This window comes from Elgaria multicarinata, chromosome 9 (genome assembly GCF_023053635.1).
Source record: "Elgaria multicarinata webbii isolate HBS135686 ecotype San Diego chromosome 9, rElgMul1.1.pri, whole genome shotgun sequence".
Taxonomy (NCBI): domain Eukaryota; kingdom Metazoa; phylum Chordata; class Lepidosauria; order Squamata; family Anguidae; genus Elgaria; species Elgaria multicarinata.
In genome coordinates this window covers 32855542-32874068 of record NC_086179.1, presented here as the reverse complement: position 1 = coordinate 32874068, position 18527 = coordinate 32855542, and the positions used below count along the sequence as shown (strand labels likewise).

The window sequence follows — 18527 nt, the reverse complement described above, 5'->3', positions numbered from 1 at the left end:
GAAACCTGAAATCACCTGCTTGACTAAAGCCATATTTCAACATTTGCAAACCCTTATTTTCCATCTTTAGGACTGTGATCATAGAGGCACCTTGACTTCAACAAGCCCATTACTTTATCCCCACTCCCCTCAACTTTCTTTTTGTAACATTTTGCCTGATGAAGAGATCTTGAAAGCTCGCACAGCTTTTTTGTGGTTTGGTTGTCCTAATAAAGGTATTATACTAATATGGATTTGAAAATTTTGCTTGAAGCCAACACCTTTGCTTTTTATGTGTACATGTGTGTAGGGGGGGCAGGGGATGAAAGCATCTTAAAAGGCAGTGCTACAAAGATGATTCTGAATCCTACCATACTTCCAAATACTACAGCATGCTGGAGTTGTAAGAGTTTGGTTTTTTTCTTTCTAAACATGCATTGGATTGCGCATTAAACCATAATATATTTAAATTAAGTGCATTATCAGAGATAGGTAAGACCTAAAAACTAAGTTAAAAAACAAAAAACAGATAAACAATAAATCTGTTAGTCCTTAAGGTGTTACAGAACTCTTTGTCATATTAGATTTATTTTGTGGGAGGTTGATATTTTGGCGCCTGTCTCTTTAAAAAAAAAAAAAGGCAACATCACTCTGCTTCTCCCTCAGACACTGAGCGGCGCCAGGGAATAAGGCGCGCGGGAAGCGTTAGAGCACTTGAGTCGGCGTTGGCGTCACGCGACACGTCTCAGCGAGTGCGCGGATTTGATTGGAGGGGAGGAGGGCAGCTCTGGAACAGTGTCTCGTTGCGTTCCTTTCAGGCCTGTTTCTTGTCGGAGGACCTGGAGCGGCTTAAGCTCTATGATGACGGTCTGGCGTGCGCCGTTACTGCAGGGCAGCCGCACGAGACCGAGACCTACCTGATAAAGTCTCGCCGCCGCCGGACGCCCCAGGTACGTCACCACGTCACGCATGCTGCCAGTCTCGTCCCTTTCCACATTGGGCGGAAGAAGAGGGGCCGCAGATGCCATAGCGGTTCATAGGAGAAGTCGCATGCCCGTTTCCATGGGGCTGGAACCGGGGGAGGAGTGGCACCCTGTGGGTTTGGGCAAATCTCCCCCATGGCGATGATAATCCATAGGGTTTAGACCAGCCTTCCTCAATGTGGGGCACTCCAGATGTGTTGGACTACAACTCCCAGAATGCCCCAGCCAGCTGGCTGGGGCATTCTGGGAGATGCAGTCCAACACATCTGGAGCGACCCAGGTTGAGGAAGGCTGGTTTAGACTCATGCCAAAACCTCCCTTGATTAGAGCCCTTTAGGCAGGCTCGTGATGATGTGACGGGGATGGAGGAGTTTGCTTTTTTAGAAGAAAGATCACGCCCCTCCCTTTCCTTCTCCCTGCCGAAAGGCAAAAATCCTGTGCGCATTTAGACAGAAAAAAAGCCCTACAATTCCCAGCATGACCCAGCCAGCAAAAGTCTCGTGGATTCATAGCTATTCCAGGATGTTCTTGTACTCTTCTTTCAAGACAGTAAGAGCCGCTTTTCATTTTCCTGCATCTGTGATGAGAATATAATGTTTATATTGGTTTGTCTCCAGATGTGTTGGAGTACAGCTCCTAGCATCTCCCATCCAGCTTGATGGGAGTTGCAGTCCCAACACATCTGGATGGCACCAGGTTACAGAAGGCTGCACTAGAGTGTAAATTGGGTTAAAAGTGGCTGCTTCAGCTTTCTGTTCCGCATTGATATTCATATTTGCACATATTCAAAGAGTATGTGGGGTTGGGAACTGTTTTTATACAGTGAAATTAAATCAGGCCTAGTTCCAGGTTTGAGAGGGCCCAGAACAACCCTCTCTCCTGCCCTTTGCTCTTCTGCCAGCAGCCCCTGGCAGAGAACCTTGAAGCTGCTGGTGATCATCTAGATCAGTGGTCTTCAACTGGTCCAGATCCAAGACCCACTTTGGACTCCCAACCTGCACCATAGGACCCACTTTCATAATTGCCCAACATGGTGACAAGCTTTGTCACAACCTATCTGGACTGATCTTACAACGTACTTTTGGGTCGTGACCCACCAGTTAAAGACCACAGATCTAGATGGACCAATGATCCTGGCTCAGTGTAAAGTAGCTTTTCTGTGTGTGTCTCTATAAGCATACAGATCCAATTTGTAGTAGTCTCTATGCACCTGAAAATTCTCACTGCAATGGGCTTACCAAATGGTCATTGTGCTAACTTAGTTAATGGTCATCTCTCGTTATGCAGGGCCATGTGTGAAAACATCCCAATACGTCAGTGAGATTATGAGTCCTAGGTTAAAGACATTCTTGAAACTACCGAAATGAAAGGGTGGGGGGACTCCACAATGTGGGAACTAAAAACATGATTAATGGGGTAATGGGAATACTTGTAAAAAGAGGAGTGTTGTTGCTTGAACTTGCCATTAGGTCTTGTCCTTTGATATCAGTTGGAGGTGCTGAAGAATGTTCAGGGACATGTTCAGAAGTGCTCTCATATCCAGGTGAGCACATTAGCTTTACTAAACCAAGCAATATATACTACGGGAGATTCCAGTTCCAAGCATCTGGAAAAGATCCCAGGTATATCAGAGAGCCCATTTAAATTAAGAGCCAATGCTAGGCAGTCCTTATATTACTCCAGGGTTGATAGTATCCTAGCTACTCAAAACTAGTCCAAGGACATGGTATGTTTTCATGGATAGGGGAATGACCTCTGGGGTAGTTCGATTCTAACTTCTGATCTGTTTCTGTATATTCCTGTGTTAACCCGTTCAAGTGCCCGTGTAACACACACTGTTCAAATGTGACTTCTGGGCAGTTCAAGAAAGGAGATCCTAAATGAATTAAGGGTCAGTGTGGTGCTGTGGTTGGACCAGAATTGGGTTCACATTCCTACTGAGTCATGAAAACTCATTGACTGACTTTAGAGCAGTGGTTCTCAACCTGGGGCACTCCAGATGTGTTGGACTGCATCTCCCAGAATGCCCCAGCCAGCAGAGCTGGCTGGGGCATTCTGGGAGTTGTAGTCCAACACATCTGGAGCGCCCCAGGTTGAGAAAGGCTGCTTTAGAGCAATCACAGTCATTCAGCCTATTTTTTATTTATTTATTTATTACATTTTTATACCGCCCAATATAAGAGCATGGGGGAGGGGAGAGAGAAGAACCATATATAATGCCCTAAGCGTCTTGAATGAAAGATGCGATAAAAACATAATAAACAATATCCTTGCCATTCTTTCCTTTCCCAGATATGGCTTGAGATGGGCAATGATGCTGATGGAGGTGGTAACAATATAATCTGTAGGACTCAAGATAACGGTTCTCAATGGGGCATAGGGAATCCTAGTGTTGGAACAGATCTTGGAGGTCATCTAGTCCAACCCTCTTCTCAATCCAGGATCTGCAGTGCAGGATCCAACTAAAGCATACTTGAGAGATGGCCTTCTAGCCCCTGCTTAAATATCTCTAGCGAAGAAGAGCCCACCACTTCTTAAATCAGCCAGTCCCACTGTTGAACAGCTCTTACTATTCAGAAACTTCAGGTGTCACAGAATTTACTACAAGTATGCGATATATACCACTAGTTTTGCAACATGTGGAGCTGAGCATTGTGTGAGGTTTTCAGGATTGTGTGAGGTTTTTATTGTGTAACTTCATCGTTACACAATAAATCCCTAAAGAAGATATGCTAACGGGAGCTTGAACAGTGGCAGGGCAAGCAAAATATTTTGGGGAATCAAGAACAGGCAAAATTAGGGCCAGCGGGGTAAAGCTATGTCATAAGAACATGAGAAGTGCCCTGATGCTGGGTCAGACCAAGGGTCCATTTAGTCCAGCACTCTGTTCACACAGTAGTGGCCAACCAGCCATTGGCCAGGGATGAACAAGCAGGACATGGTGCAACAGCACCCTCTCACCCATGTTCCCCAGCAACTGGTGCACACAGGCCTACTGTCTTTACAAGTGAGCTGCTCAGCAGTGGTGCTTTTCAGTGGGGCATGGAGGAAAATTAATTTTCCAAAGGGGATACACTGGCTTATCCTTTTCTCTTTTGTGTTTTTTTAGGCATGACTTCAGCAAGACCTTGTTCCAGTTAAACTCGAGATAAGAGGTGACACACAACATTGAACAGATGGTGTAGCTGCCTTCTCCGGTAGAATTAAGGAAACTTGGAAGTTCTCAAAGGTAGTAATTTTTGTTTTATTTTTTGCCTTCTCAGTTCTTAAAAGTGCCTTGAACAGATTTAACCTCATTGCCACCAGTATGACACCACTTCCTTCCAAATGTGTGCAAGAACTTCTGCTAACGGTCGCTTTGTCTGTGGCCTCTTCCTGGTCTAATGACTTTGTGTACCATGACTATTGTATTATTGGGGCTGGTCCCTCGGGCTTGCAAATGGCCTATTTTCTCCAACATGCTGGCCGGGACTATGTGGTCTTTGAACGTGGCCATGCACCAGGCAGTTTCTTTGCCTTGTATCCACGTCACCGCAAGCTCATTAGTGTCAACAAGCGTTACACAGGCAAAACCAACAGCGAGTTCAACCTTCGCCATGACTGGAACTCGCTACTGAGCCATGATAGCCGACTGCTCTTTCGACACTACTCCCGTGACTTCTTCCCTGATGCTGATGCCATGGTGCGTTACCTGGCAGACTTTGCTTCCATGCTAGGTCTCCAAGTGCACTATAACACATCCATCACCCATGTGATAATGGAAAAGGACGCCAAGGCATGGAATGGCCATTACTTCATCCTAACTGACCAGAATGCTCTGCTCTATAAATGCAGGTAAGTAATGAAAAACAACTACCTAGCCTATTAGAAAAGTGTGTCCAGATGTCACAATACTCATTAATTCTGATTGTGAAATAACAATTTTCTAAATAAATAAATAAAGCCTTTCTTGCTCATTGTCATATTGCATTGGTTCTCAGACATTGACCTTTTTTGTACATAACACTAACCCAAGGTATGGGTTGATGAATTCTGGGTTGTCGTAATGTGTGAACACTGCTGTGTTAACAAACCATGGTTTGTTAACCAGGTACAAGCCAGAAAGAGAACCCATGGTTGGTAGACTTACCAGAGTCTTTTCCTTTATTGATTTTTTTTACTGCCCCAGCACATTGAGATAACATTCCAGTCAACTCTGGGTACTTGGCTACATCTGCTATTTTTTCTCACAAATTAAACTTACGGGGAAATGGTAAAACTACCTTGAACTATCTGAAAGCTGGCCTTAAAGGTTCTGGCTTGCTTTATCTATAACTATACCTTGATAAGCCTCAGGTTAGTGTTTCAGGTTTCTGTATAGTATGCAAACAGCTTTAGGAACAGAAACGGCTCTTTTGAGTTGCTGTGTCATTGGCAATCCTGTTTGAAATCCTGACTATATATTTCAGTGTACTTTTGGTAGCCACGGGAACATGGGTTCCCCATGAAGTGAACTTCCCCGGTTCAGAATATGTTGAGGGCTACGAGTCTGTATCCGTTGACCCAGAAGATTTCGTTGGCCAGTCCGTATTGATCCTGGGCCGAGGGAACTCTGCCTTCGAGACTGCAGAGAACATTCTGGGTGTCACCAATTTCGTACACATGGTGAGCCGTTCTCGGGTTCGCCTATCTTGGGCTACTCACTATGTTGGAGATTTGAGGTAAGAGCCTGCGTCAATGTGAATTGAGTATTAAATATATCCAGGGCTGTCATAAACATTTTGAGACAAATGTCATAGAATCAGAGAACTGTGAAGTTGGAAGGGACCCTAAGGCTCATCTAGTCCATCCCTCTGCAGTGTGCAGGAAAACCAATCAAACCATCCATGAGAGGTGGCTGTCCAGCCTCTTCTTAAAAACCTCTAGAGATGGAAAACACACAACCTCCGCTGTTGTACAGATCTTACAGCCAGGAAGGCTTTCCTTATATTTAATCGAAAACGAGGTAGCTGTACACCCCAGGAGTGCAGAACTTTTTTTCAACCTGAGGGCCTGATTCCATTTCAGAGAAGCTTTCGGGGGCCACATTCCAGTGGTGCGTGGAGCCAAAGGTGAAACGGGGGTGGGGCAAAAAATGCCAGCCTATTGTAGCTTAAAGCTCTTACTGGCAGTAACTAAGCTTCAGGAGAGGCATTATAACCTTTCAGAATGGTGGGGCGGGGGAGTAACTGTGCAAAATGCTGGAACCCACCAAAGGGTTGGTGATTGGGGAAAGGGGTGTGGCCAAGTGGAGGAGGTGTGGCCTTTGGGGGAACCTGAGAGGGCTGAATCAGGTCTCCCGGCAAGACAGATATGGCCCCGAGATTCTGTATCCCTAATACAGGGCTTTCTTACACAAAGATTGGAAATGATCTGCTTACTCAAGCCTGCACATGTTTACAGGCACCCAGCCAAAGTAAGCCTAACAACCATGCAGTGCCGCTTCTCGGGGCTTGGCAGCCCCCTTGTTTCTGCAGCTCCAGGCAGCTATCAAACAAAAAAGACATCATGTTTCCCCAAATGGGACTGTTGGGCTGTGTTCAGTCTTGCTGGGTCCTAAGTTATGGAGGCGCCTTCTCCAGAAAGGGCTTCTAAGGTTTAAATTTGAGGTTAAGAAGACTTTTCATTGCTGCTGAGACGAAGCCACTTTTAGCAACTCTCTTTTCGTTAGCGTTTTCTGACTGCTATTTTTAATTGCTTGTTCTTCCTGTTAGTAACAATGTATATTATGTTTTAATTGAGTATTATGTATTTTATCGTTTATTGTTGTTCCCCGCCTCGATCAAAATGGAGAGGCGGGTAAGAAATAAATTTATTATTATTATTCATAATGATAATATCCTAGCTGTAAAGCACTGTAAAAATTAGCTGGCAGGACATTAACTATTCTGACATTTCCACGTATGGAGAAAAAATGTATATCGGCACTTGGAGCAACTGCATGCACAGCATTTGCACCATGGCCCAAATCTAAAGAAAACTACAGAGCCCATCCTATGGTCATACAACACAGTGAATGGGAGGAGGGCTAAGGGGGTCATGCCACTGCTAAACCGGTGGAACCACCACCAGATCTAAAGTGTGCTTAGTCTAGTAAGAAAAACCAGAAAAGATAAAAACGGCATAAAAATGACACACACACAGACACCAGCAGCCGATGATGCTCATACGTGCTGCTCAGTCACATACAACCAACAAGCTCATAGTTAAACTCTGGAATTCACTACCATAAGACGTGGCGATGGCCACCAATTTGGATGGCTTTAAAGGGGGTTGGATAAATTCCTGGAGGAGAAGGCTATCAATGGCTCCTACTAGTCCTGATGGCTAAGTGCAACCTCCAGTATCAGAGGCAGTAAGCCAGTATACACCATTGCTGGGGAACATGGGTGGGAGGGTGCTGTTGCCCCGTGTCCTGCTTTGTTGGTCCTTGGCCAACGGCTGGTTGGCCACTGTGTGAACAGAGTGTTGGACTCTTATGCTGGTGGGGGCAAACACATGCTCTGCATCACCACACGCACAACATGCAATGCCCTGGCCCCCCACTCCATCAGCCCCAGCGCCACAGTCAGCAATAACTCTGCCCGTACTTTGGCTGGAAGTGACTCACACTGGAGTCACTACAGAGCAGTTCTCTAACCCCCCAGCGACATGAACAGACAGGAATCAAACACTTCATGGGGCTTTTTTTTCCTCTCCCCACTACACCCAGGCTTGGGGGCTGCAGGAGGAGCCCTATGAGGACGGAACAGCTCACACTTTATATTTGGGAGGTCCCTGGTTCAAATCCAGGGTATAACCCCACACTAGGAAATGTGGGGTTGGGCTTCTCACTCAGGGAAAGCGTCTGGGGCCCACTGGTGTCCTTGGGCAGCTCTTTGCCTTGCCCTGGGCTAGTCGATCTCCAAGATCCCTTCTGATTCTATGATTCAGTTTTCTAGTTCAGTATTGTGGCAGTGCTATTTCCACCTCTTGACGTGCAGAGAGCTAAATCCCCTTCCGCCTTCTGAACGTGTGGCTCTTGTATTCCCAACTCTTCCTTCCTTAGAGCCATTAACAACGGCCTCTTGGACACGTATCAGCTGAAGTCTCTGGACGGACTTCTAGAGGGGGACTTGGAAGACCTGGTTCTCGTCAAGGACAGAAAAGGGAAGCTGCACATTACCCTCCGTTTCTACCTGGAGAACAGCAATAGCAGCGAAGCAGAGTCTGTCATCCTTCCGCAGGATGAGCTGGACAACTTTGCCACTCGGGCGCCTTACGACCGGGCCATCCGCTGCCTGGGTTGGAAGTTTGACTTCTCCATATTCAACAAGTAAGGCGGGACCGGCCCCAAAGTGTGTGCAAGAGACTGGATGAGAGAGAGAGAGAATGTGCATGAGTGCAAATGGCGTAGCTGAAAAGTTTGTAACACAAAGGCCAAACTACACATGCTGCTAAATGACCCCCATGCCTGTTATTATTAAACGAACAAACAAAAAACTGATGTGCTTTCTGATGTTGCGTGTAGTGTCCTTTGAGAGTTTGGTCTGTAGTAGAATGGTTTGGGCTTCAGCTGCAAACGTTTCAGACACTCTAATAGCCAGCAGCCAGCAGAATCCATAGAAACAGAAAGGCTGCAATTTTTGTGAACCATCCAGGGAGCTTCGGCTATTGGGCGGTATAAAAATGCACTAAATAAATAAATAAATCCTATACCTACTTTCCTCAGAGTGAGCTCTATTGAACTCATTGGGTTACTTCTGAGTAGACATGAATAGGATTGTGGTGTAAGTCTCTCTTATTTTTTACATAGCCACTTTGTTGTTCCTTAATTCAAAGGAAGAATTTATTTAATTCACGAACTATTTGTCCATTCATTCATTCCAGCTTATCAGTCAAGTCCTCAGAACATGGTCTTCACTCACTGCTTGACTCACCCGTGACCTCCTCCCTACCGTCATCCGACTGCCCCTTGTACTACAAGTTACTCTCCTCATCACCAGTGTCTGATTGAGCCCTACAACAGAAAGGGACTTGTACTCAGCCTTGTTTAACTAGCTCTAAGGAAGGGAGAATGAGAGACACAAACATCTCCTCCATAGTGAAGCTGTATATTAAAGAGGGTAGGGCAGCATTCCCCAGCCTGGTGCTTTCCTGATGTGTTGGACTGTGACTCCCATAATCCCCAGTCACCTCGGCCAATGGGTGCCAGGTTGGGGAATGCTGTGTTAGAGGCTAACAGGGACATGCCGTATGTCTAGGGGTGATGGGCACAGATTAACTTTCAGGAAAGAGACAAGCCATTCAAGTGGTCCCATTGCTAGCTGTGGGATTATGGGAGTTGTAGTCTAACATATCTGAAGGCCACCAGGCTGAGTACAAAGAGCCAGTAGCTCTTAGGGTTAGATGGGATAAATGAGAGCGCCTTGCATGCAATCATCGTATTATCACAGCTCTATGTAATCGAAGGGCAGTGCAGTCATAGCTATACCTCAGCTCTGTCCCACATGGCCTTGAAAACATGCCTGGCTTGCCTGGAGGTCATAGTGACTTGCCACAGGAGAACAGGCAAAATTGCAAGCTTGGGTTAATCAGAAGCTGAAAATGTGGCCCTGACTCTCCTCTAGTGCATCTCAACATAAGCAACCACGTCAATCTGAACAGCTGAGAGAATCAGGTTTATGTTAAAGTACAGCTTACACACTGGGCTCATGACATCTCTGTGTACCGAAGTGAGAATGAAGACCATTGGGCTGTAAGAGCTACATTCACGTGATCTGCTTCCATGTCTCACAAGTTAACAACTATAAAGGAGAATCCTGCAGCTCAGGCAGAATTATGACCATAGCACCTTCCCTGGGTAGCGCTGCTGGCATCCTGCAATGGAAGGTGCACATGTGGCATGTGTTGAAGGGAACATATATATGAACATTATAAATATGTATATTTATTTACTTACAATATTTATATCCCACTCCCCATTCAAAATTTCGATACTATGCTGCCTTATACTGACAATTGTTCCTTCAATACTTGGTCTAGCGTCAGCTCCCCACCGTCTCTTTTAACAGGAGATCCTACATGAACCATCTTCATGTGCTCCACGACTTAAGCTATAATAGCCCTGTCTTTCTATGGCCAGCGCTTCAGCTTTGATCCATTCTCAACTTTGACTTGCTCCATTTGCCCTTTTGCTTTTCTATCCAGGTCTGTCGGGCTGATGAAAGGCAAAGGCAGCAAGAAGAAGTATCCTTTGATCAAGCCCAGCTATGAAGCTAAAGCTACTCGGGGTCTTTTTGTTCTGGGCACTGCAAGTCACTCCGTTGACTTCAGGAAGTCCGCTGGAGGCTTTATTCATGGGTTCCGGTATACAGGTGAGCTTGGATGGGTGATGCATGGGGTGTAGAACAGTGAATGTCAGTCAGCCCAGAAGTGAAGTGGCTCTAGTGTTAGAGGCCTGGTTTGTTTACAGTCTTAAAAATTTGTTTCTGTAAATCAGCCTTCCCCAACCTGGTGCCCTCCAGATGTGTTAGACTGCAGTTCCCAGCATTTCCCAGCCCTGGAGGGCACCAGGTTGGGGAAGGCTGTTGCAAGTGAATTAAACCATGTGTTGTTTCCAAAGGGTACCAACAACAGAAATGTAAGACATTTTGCAATAAATCGAGACAGCTAACATTTCATGAAGGGCATTGTAAATGATGACATAATTTTGATATAGACAATATATGAAATACCTGTATTGCATATATCATGATTATGTCATAATACTAATAATAATAATAATAACAGTAGAATAACACTAAATAAAATATAATACATAAAATTAGTTAAAAGAGCATATAAAACCAATACAATATTAAAACAACGATTATAGCATCTTAAAATTCTTAGGTTTAAAATTCATCTGGGTAGGCCTGCCAGAGTAGACCAGCCTTTATGGCTGTCTTAAACTCACAGAGAGCATTAAGCTGACGAACCTCCTCATTTACAACAGTTAATAAATGGTAACCAGCATATCTCAAAACCTTTCATTTTACTTCTTCCTTCCCTGATTTGTACAAATTCTGTTAATTTTGCCAACTCTGCAGTTTTCCAGCTCATAACCAACTTTCCCTTAATTGTGGGAGTTACCAGAACTTGTAATTTAGAATTTTTGCTAATGATGAAAGATCTTTCTGGTGTTACTGCAAAGATTTCTATATTGTATGGGATATACTGGTGTTTCTACAAAGTTTGCCATGTTGTGTGGGAAATACTGTTAATTTTGTCTAATTGTTCATCGGTATAGGCTTGGAGACTGTGTCTATACTTTTAAGAGCTCTGGGGCACCAGCAGCAGCAGCCGCCATTTTTCCCCCGCCTGCTGTAGGATGAAACTTTACCATGGTTGGGGGAACCTGGACCCAATCCCATTGGAATGTGGCCCCTAGGAGCCTCTTCAAAATTGAATTCAGCTCTCAGGCTGAAAGAGGTTTCCCAAATACCTGCATGCCATTTAGCCGTAGAGCTCATTATAAATTTTTTATTATTATTATTATTATTATTATTATTATTATTATTATTATTATTATTAGTGCTGCTTTTAATGATGTATTAGTTTTAAATGTTTTAATTAGTTATATGTATTTTATGGTGTCTGCATTTGTGTTGTACCCCGCCTCGATCCAGAGGGAGAGGCGGGTAACAAATAAAATTATTATTATTATCGCTCCTGTCGCTCCTTTTCAGTTTGACTGCTGACGGAGATGAATACGACTGCGATCCTGTAAAAAATACCTATAAGATTTTGAATTTATCATTACTTTGATAAGTAATTCATTTCATTGTACAGCTCCTGATGAAGGATATATATAGATCCGAAACGTTGAGCATTGTACAAGTTTGGTTTAAAGTTTTTAGAACATTTTTTATAATTTGAATAAGAAAAATAAAGAAACTTTTTGACATTTCATAGCACCAGAGCTAGTTGCTTCTTTTTTCTACATCCTTTTCAGCGGCCTTGCTGTATGAAGCGACCTCTTGACCATTATGCCAATTAAAAAATTGTCTGCATCTTTCTTTCCTCCCTACCCCGCGCAGCCCGCACAGTTCATCGCTTATTAGAAGTCCGTCACCACGGAGTGCCCTGGCCGTCTTCCAACCACCCCATTATGCAACTAACGAACGCCATTGTCAGGCGAGTGAATGAGGCTTCTGGCCTCTACCAGATGTTCAGCGTGCTTGCGGATATCGTCCTACTGAAAGAGTAAGTGATTATCTCCCAGGCAACTCTCTTTTAGAGACCACTTCCCCTAGAAATGTAGTCAGCAGAGGGGCCGTTTCTCTTGCACTCCCTGCCAGCAGCCTTAGGACAATATAGTGTTGAGGGGGAGATATAGAGAAGAGGTGGTTCGCCCCAAGTCCCTGCCCCCTTTCCATGCGTCCTCCCTCTGGCTGCTCATTCCTCCCCCCCCCCCGTCATTTCTTTTTATTTTTATTATCTGTATCTGCACAGCTGCAGAGTTACAGATAATAAAAAAAATTAAAAAGGGGGTAGGAATGGCACCATTCCTCTCCTCCCCCCCTCATTTTTTTTTAACTTTTAAACACTGAGAAAGTTCACACTTTCATTCCTTCCCGTGCAGATGTCAGGAAGGAACGCAAGTGCAGGCGCAAGGCGCTTTGTGGCGCCAAAGTGCCGCCGTAAAAACCGGGGCCTAGTCTTGAGGTCACTCAGGCATGAGAGGCAGCAGTCAGATCTGTCTTCAAGTAGAGGATACAGATGACATAGTAAAAAGCATCCTAGGACACAGCTGTCACTTGACAATAGAGAAAGCTGAACTGTAAACCTAATAAATAAATAAACTTGATCTTTTGGGAAGAGTGCAACCCTAAGCTGTCCATCGATAGACACACACGTACATGCCCGGCTATCAAAACATCCACTTGACAGAGTTTTTAATTTGTTCATGCTGGTTGTGCCTAGGAATGCCACAGAATTTGAGTATCTGGAGGAGTATCCCGTTGGGGTCCTCCAAGACCTGGAATGGCGCACAGGGAGAAAAGTTCAGAATGGGCTTTTTGTCGTTGTGATGGAGTATGGGAAGAACTTCTCCGGGCCTGACAAGGATGTCTTCTATTATAACCGTGCAGTGGGAGAAGCACAGCACGCTTGGCAGTCCAATTTCCTGCATCCTGTCATTTATTATTACAAACGCCTCCCCACTGGTAAGTGAACTGGCTCTCAGTTCCTCCCCCAACCAGTTACTGATTGTGGGGGCGCTTTGGTTCCTTGACGGTTCCCCCCCCCTGACTTCCCTCCCAACAGAACGCGAGATGAGACTTCGTCCCCCAGACTGGCCCTTGCCCCGGCCAGATGCCATCCATCACATTGTGGAGGACTTCCTAACAGACTGGACTGCTCCAAATGCCCACATCCTGCCCCTGAGGCGTTTCTTGGAGAATTGCCTGGAAACTGACCTGCGCCGATTCTATGCAGGTAACCTGGGGACAGTCTGGAAACCAGGGAGGGAGGGAACAGAGCCCAGCAAACCCGCCAGTTAACAGTTGAGGTCCCTTTGACTTGGGAATGTCAAATGAAGCTAGACCAGTATCACATGTGCACACATCCCTCGGTGTGGTGGCCACCACCAACGGAAATGATGATCTTTTGGTCATTTTAGTACTAAAGCAGGATGAACTTATGAAGATGAACCAGCTCCAACTGTTCAATTAATCCAAAGGGAGATGTGGGTAACAATTATTATTATTATTATTATTATTATTATTATTATTGTTATTATTATTGTTATTATTATTCACAATCACTACCACCAAACAGGCTTTTAAATTGTACTAATAAGTTTGTTTATTCTTCTGGTTAGTTTTCTTCATCAACAAACAACAACATTAACAAAACACACACATGGATTTTTGAATGGTTAAGTTTTTCAATTTTTCGATAAAAGTAGAAGTTCTTTTTAAAAAATAAAATTTAGGTAATTTCAACCACAGCGGGTACAGAAACAAACTATTCCCAAATGGGGTCTATTTTAGGGTCTGCAGCTGCCACGCTAGGTGTTTTCCCTTGTACAGTGCAGCAGAAGTTTCCTCAGGCGCCAGGACTGCATGAATATGTTCTGTTCACTATGGATTCCACTTTCTATTCCCCTCCCCTATCCCTCGCATTTATATCTAGACTCCTCCTCTGTGTTCAGATCTGCTCCATCTCTTCAAATTTTCTATTCATTGACATTTTCTATCTATGCACTTAGAGAGAGGCAAGGCTTTGTGTGTGTGTGTGTGTGTGAGAGAGAGAGAGAGAGAGAGAATGCACACACTTCTGTACACCACCTGCATGTAGAATAGGACAGATCAGGTTATCTTCCGTCTCCATAAACTGCTGTCAACATATAATTAGAAGTTATATAGTTAGCATTCATGACAATATCTTTGACCTAGACTCTTTTTTTTTACTAATTGTTTTAAGAAAAATTCAAAATCTAATTTAAAATCTGATTTAAATTTTAAAAATCTGATTTTTTCATATATTGATTTTTTATCAAACCTACTAGAAATTCATTCTACTAATTTCTTTGATTCTCAATGTTAAACCAGGTGTGTTTTTTTAATTTTAAAAGTCTGTGTGGACTGTAACTTACAGCATGTTTTTTTCCCCTTTTGTGTCTAGAGTCCTGCTTCCTATTTGCCCTCACTCGCCAGAAGCTGCCTCCCTTCTGCCAGCAGGGATACATGAGAATGCAGGGGCTCATGGGTAATGAGAGGCTTAGGCGTCATGGAATCGAAGCAGGGCTGCTTGAGGACTATGCTGCTGTGGACTTCCCAAATGAACAGAAGGGTGGCAGTATACAATCACATGACCAGCTACTGGAGGATCACATGATACCTAATCCCCAACTGCAGCATCTCATAATTTCCAGGGATGAACTTTAGCCTTCCCTCTGATTATATCACAGCCCACATAGCTTGTGGTCATGTTACCACAACTCAGATCTGCAGAGGGCCTCCAGCCTCCATGATGTGCACTTGGGTTCCTACCCACTTCTTTATAGGGGCCATGACTTGCCAAAGACTTGTGTAGATCTGCGTTGATTGATGGAGAACTGAAGGCTTTTTACAGGATTAGTGAGGGGCGACACTCACTAATGCCGAGGCTCCTGTCTTTTGCTCCTGTCACTGCTGTTGCCTGCTGATGGTGTTGCATTTCTAGAATATGGACCAGTCTCCAGTTTATCACAAGGGAGAAAAAGGGACACACAGATAACTCACTATGAATTTTTGATTGCATGTTTTGTGTTGATTCACAAGAGGAGTCATTGTTCATAGATGCTGTGCGTACTGTGTTCTTGCATATACTTTCAGATTTGTATATGCATGAATTTACCACCAGCTTGGTGGAATTGGCTGGATGAGAGATTAATGAGATGCTGTGTTAACGTCTAGAGTATCGAAATTGTATGCATTGTTTACAAGAGAGAGAAGAGGGATGTCTCAAGGGTCTGTAAAAATGAGCAGCTAAGCCTGATTCCCTTTGTACCAAGTTTGTCAAAATGCATCACTACCATAGCCTGTTCTGTGGAACTGGTATTCTTGTGTACCAGCTTGCCCCTTTCAAGAGGGAGAGTTCCTGTTTCCTTAACACAATGACCTGGTTTGCACAACAGAACAACCCACCAGGACTTAATTTACCTGCAGAGGCTTGTTGTGTTGTGTGAACCCAGGTGACGGGTTGTTTGAGGGTTAGACAATCCTCAAATAACCCGTGCTGCCTGGGTTCACAGACATGGCAAGCTGAGTGTCCACGGGCACCATGTAAAAATGGCACCCGCAGGTGCCTGACAATGCAACAACCCCTGCAGGTAAATTAAGCCACAGTGGGTTGCCACGTCATGTGAACCAATTCACTATCCTTTTTGCACTATTCCCCCTTATAAAGCTTCCTTACTTCAGCTCAGTCAGATGAAATTGTATTTCCTATTGTAATTGTGTTTTTTAATATCCTTTTTTAAAAAAAATTTGAAGGCAAGAGTAGGTAGGGGAAAAACTAACTGCACTTTATTGCACCCCCTATGTCTGGTGCACACACTTCCCTCTCTTCTAGCAAGTTGGGAGAAACAAACTGGAAAGGGTACACACCGATCCCTTACCTGTATTATTATTCTCTCTCACAGCTGGAAAGAATGGCCTTTATAGCCTTTCTCCTTCTGCACGTACTTCCTAGATAACATCTTTATAGCAGCTGGTGCTCCCTCCCCTCTCCCCCTGCGACCAAGCAGTGATCCACTTTAGATCCCTTGTTCATCTGTAAATACTTAACCCCTTTTCTCTCCTCTACCATTGGCTCTTGACAGTGGGGCTGAAAGGGGGTCTCTGGTCAAATAATGCTGCTGCAAATCAGAACTCTTGCTGGCAACATGGACCAATAGGGGCTGATGCCGTCCGTGATGAGGAGAGGGCCCGCAGCACTTGTTAGAGCAGAAGATCCCAGATTGCATCTCTGCCACCATCAGGTAAAACATTCTCAAGTAGCAGGGTACCCTGAGATCTAGGAGGGGCACAGACAGTCTTCATCAACATGTGGCTATTCTGGCTGGGGATGATGGGAGTTGTAGTCCAACACATCTGGAGGGCACCAGGTTGAAGGAGGATGGAGCAGACAATACTGGGCTTCATAGACCAAGAGCCCGATGGTAAATAGGAACTTTCTGTGCTCATATTAACAAAGCTGTTGTAGGAGTTTAGCTGAGCCAGGAATATCGTTCAGAAAGGGTTATTATTATTATTATTATTATTATTATTATTATTATTATTATTATTATCCTGCCTTTTGCCCAATCTTGCAAAGAAGCTCTACTTACCAGGCAGCTTCTAACACTCGCCATGTCCTTAGCACTTTGGGGCCTCCTTGATCAACCTGGAACATGTGAAAATTATGCAAATCTTTCAAATAGGAAGATTTGAATTCCTTGCCTACAAGGTTAGAAGCAGACTCACTACATGCAATATTATATTCTCTCCTCTTGTACGTCTGTAATTACTCCAAAGAAGGTATTGGTTGCATGTATTGCCTTTAACTGTTTGTTTTTAAAATGGTGTTAAAAGGGGCATTTTTCCTTCATCTTTCATCTGATTATTTTCACACATGTAGTATTTTCTATGTTTATTTTTAGCAGTCACAATGCCACTGGTGATATAAAAACACACAGCAGCAGCTCCAATGTTGTGTCCATAAGCAAATCAGGTCCCAATCTTGTCCCTCCCCCTATGCTTCCCATGGATCTTCTTTCTTTTTTTTTTACTGGTGTACATGCATATCCTGCATCTTACACAAAACAATAATGGAAAACTTTCTCCCACCATGGGGGAGGGGGAGAGTTGTTGGTGATGTCACAAATACTAGCCAATATGTGCCAATCACTGCCATAACAGCATCAGAACCATTTCCCCCCATAGTTTGCCCCAGTGTTTTTAGAACAGTGAGGACTATCAAGCTGCCTCCATGACTCTTACCACACATTACATCTGTCTTCATTCTTAACTAGGGACTCTGTCTTCATTGTCCAGATTTTGCTGCTGTTTCCTAAATATATGTGATTGATACAGCTGATAGCATAAGTGGGATTAATTCTGTCCAGGTTTAACAGAATAGCTAAGGAAGCCACAGTTTCAGTATGGCAGATGCTCAAATTAATACAAATTTCTCACTGCCTTTCATGGTTAGGGCTGGATGGATATTGCAAAATCCTTGGTTTTGGGGCAAAGCCAGGGTTCCCAGATGTATGGTCATGCAAGACCTTCTTCAGAAGTTCAGGCTTTGCTGCTGCTCAACAGGCAGAGATGCTATCTGTCCATTTGTCAAGCTACCATCTACTAAGTAGTTCAACATTCCATTGGGTTTTTTTGTCTGTGCCTGTATTGTATGGAAGACCCCTGAGCTGCTGCGGTTTTTGTTTTGTTTTGTTAAACATTTTACAGAACAGTATTTTTATTAACTTATTTTAAATATTTGTCATGATCAAATGAGTAAGTATTTTAATGTTGTTGTATCAAAATATGTTTTGTATGGTTGTATTATTTGGATGAACTTTTAAAAAAAATGTTTTTAAGTCCCAACATCAGGAGTTGTGTTTGCCTTTGCTCAGCTATGGGATGGGAAGAGTCTGATTCAAATATCAATGGGAACTGTATAGTATCTTGTGGGAGGTTATTTCCTGAGCCCATAAAACAAAAAGCACAGGGACTCTTTGTTCAGCATGGAAGGCCACAAAGGGAAAACACTCACACACACATAATGAGCTGGGGACAATCTTTGCATGTTTTTTTAAACAAACTATTAACATAAAATTTTGAACTTGATGGACAATCCTGTGGCACTCTGAACCTAAAATGGTCAGACAGGAAACGGGTTTTAACGTAGGATACGTTACCTTTTCATTATTTGTTTAAAAGCACAGCCCTCCACTTTGTCTCTAGTAGAACCAAGAGGTCTAGTTCTGTTTTGCTTTATAAAGGGAAGCATCTCAAATGTGAAACCATACTGTACAGCTCTGCAACCGTTCCTGGAGAA

At 43.9% G+C, this 18527-nt stretch overlaps 1 protein-coding gene across 1 annotated transcript; it reads left to right on the top strand.

The window, feature by feature from the left end:
* Positions 1 to 812: 812 nt before the first annotated feature.
* Positions 813 to 18073, top strand: FOXRED2 (FAD dependent oxidoreductase domain containing 2). Its single transcript, XM_063133479.1, has 10 exons — positions 813 to 929; positions 4072 to 4117; positions 4226 to 4796; positions 5411 to 5662; positions 8029 to 8295; positions 10170 to 10336; positions 12041 to 12206; positions 12927 to 13168; positions 13269 to 13439; positions 14631 to 18073. Exons 3-10 carry the CDS (start codon positions 4270 to 4272, stop codon positions 14891 to 14893), a joined length of 2055 nt encoding a protein of 684 aa, XP_062989549.1. The 5' UTR covers positions 813 to 929; positions 4072 to 4117; positions 4226 to 4269; the 3' UTR covers positions 14894 to 18073.
* The last annotated feature ends 454 nt before the right edge of the window (positions 18074 to 18527 follow it).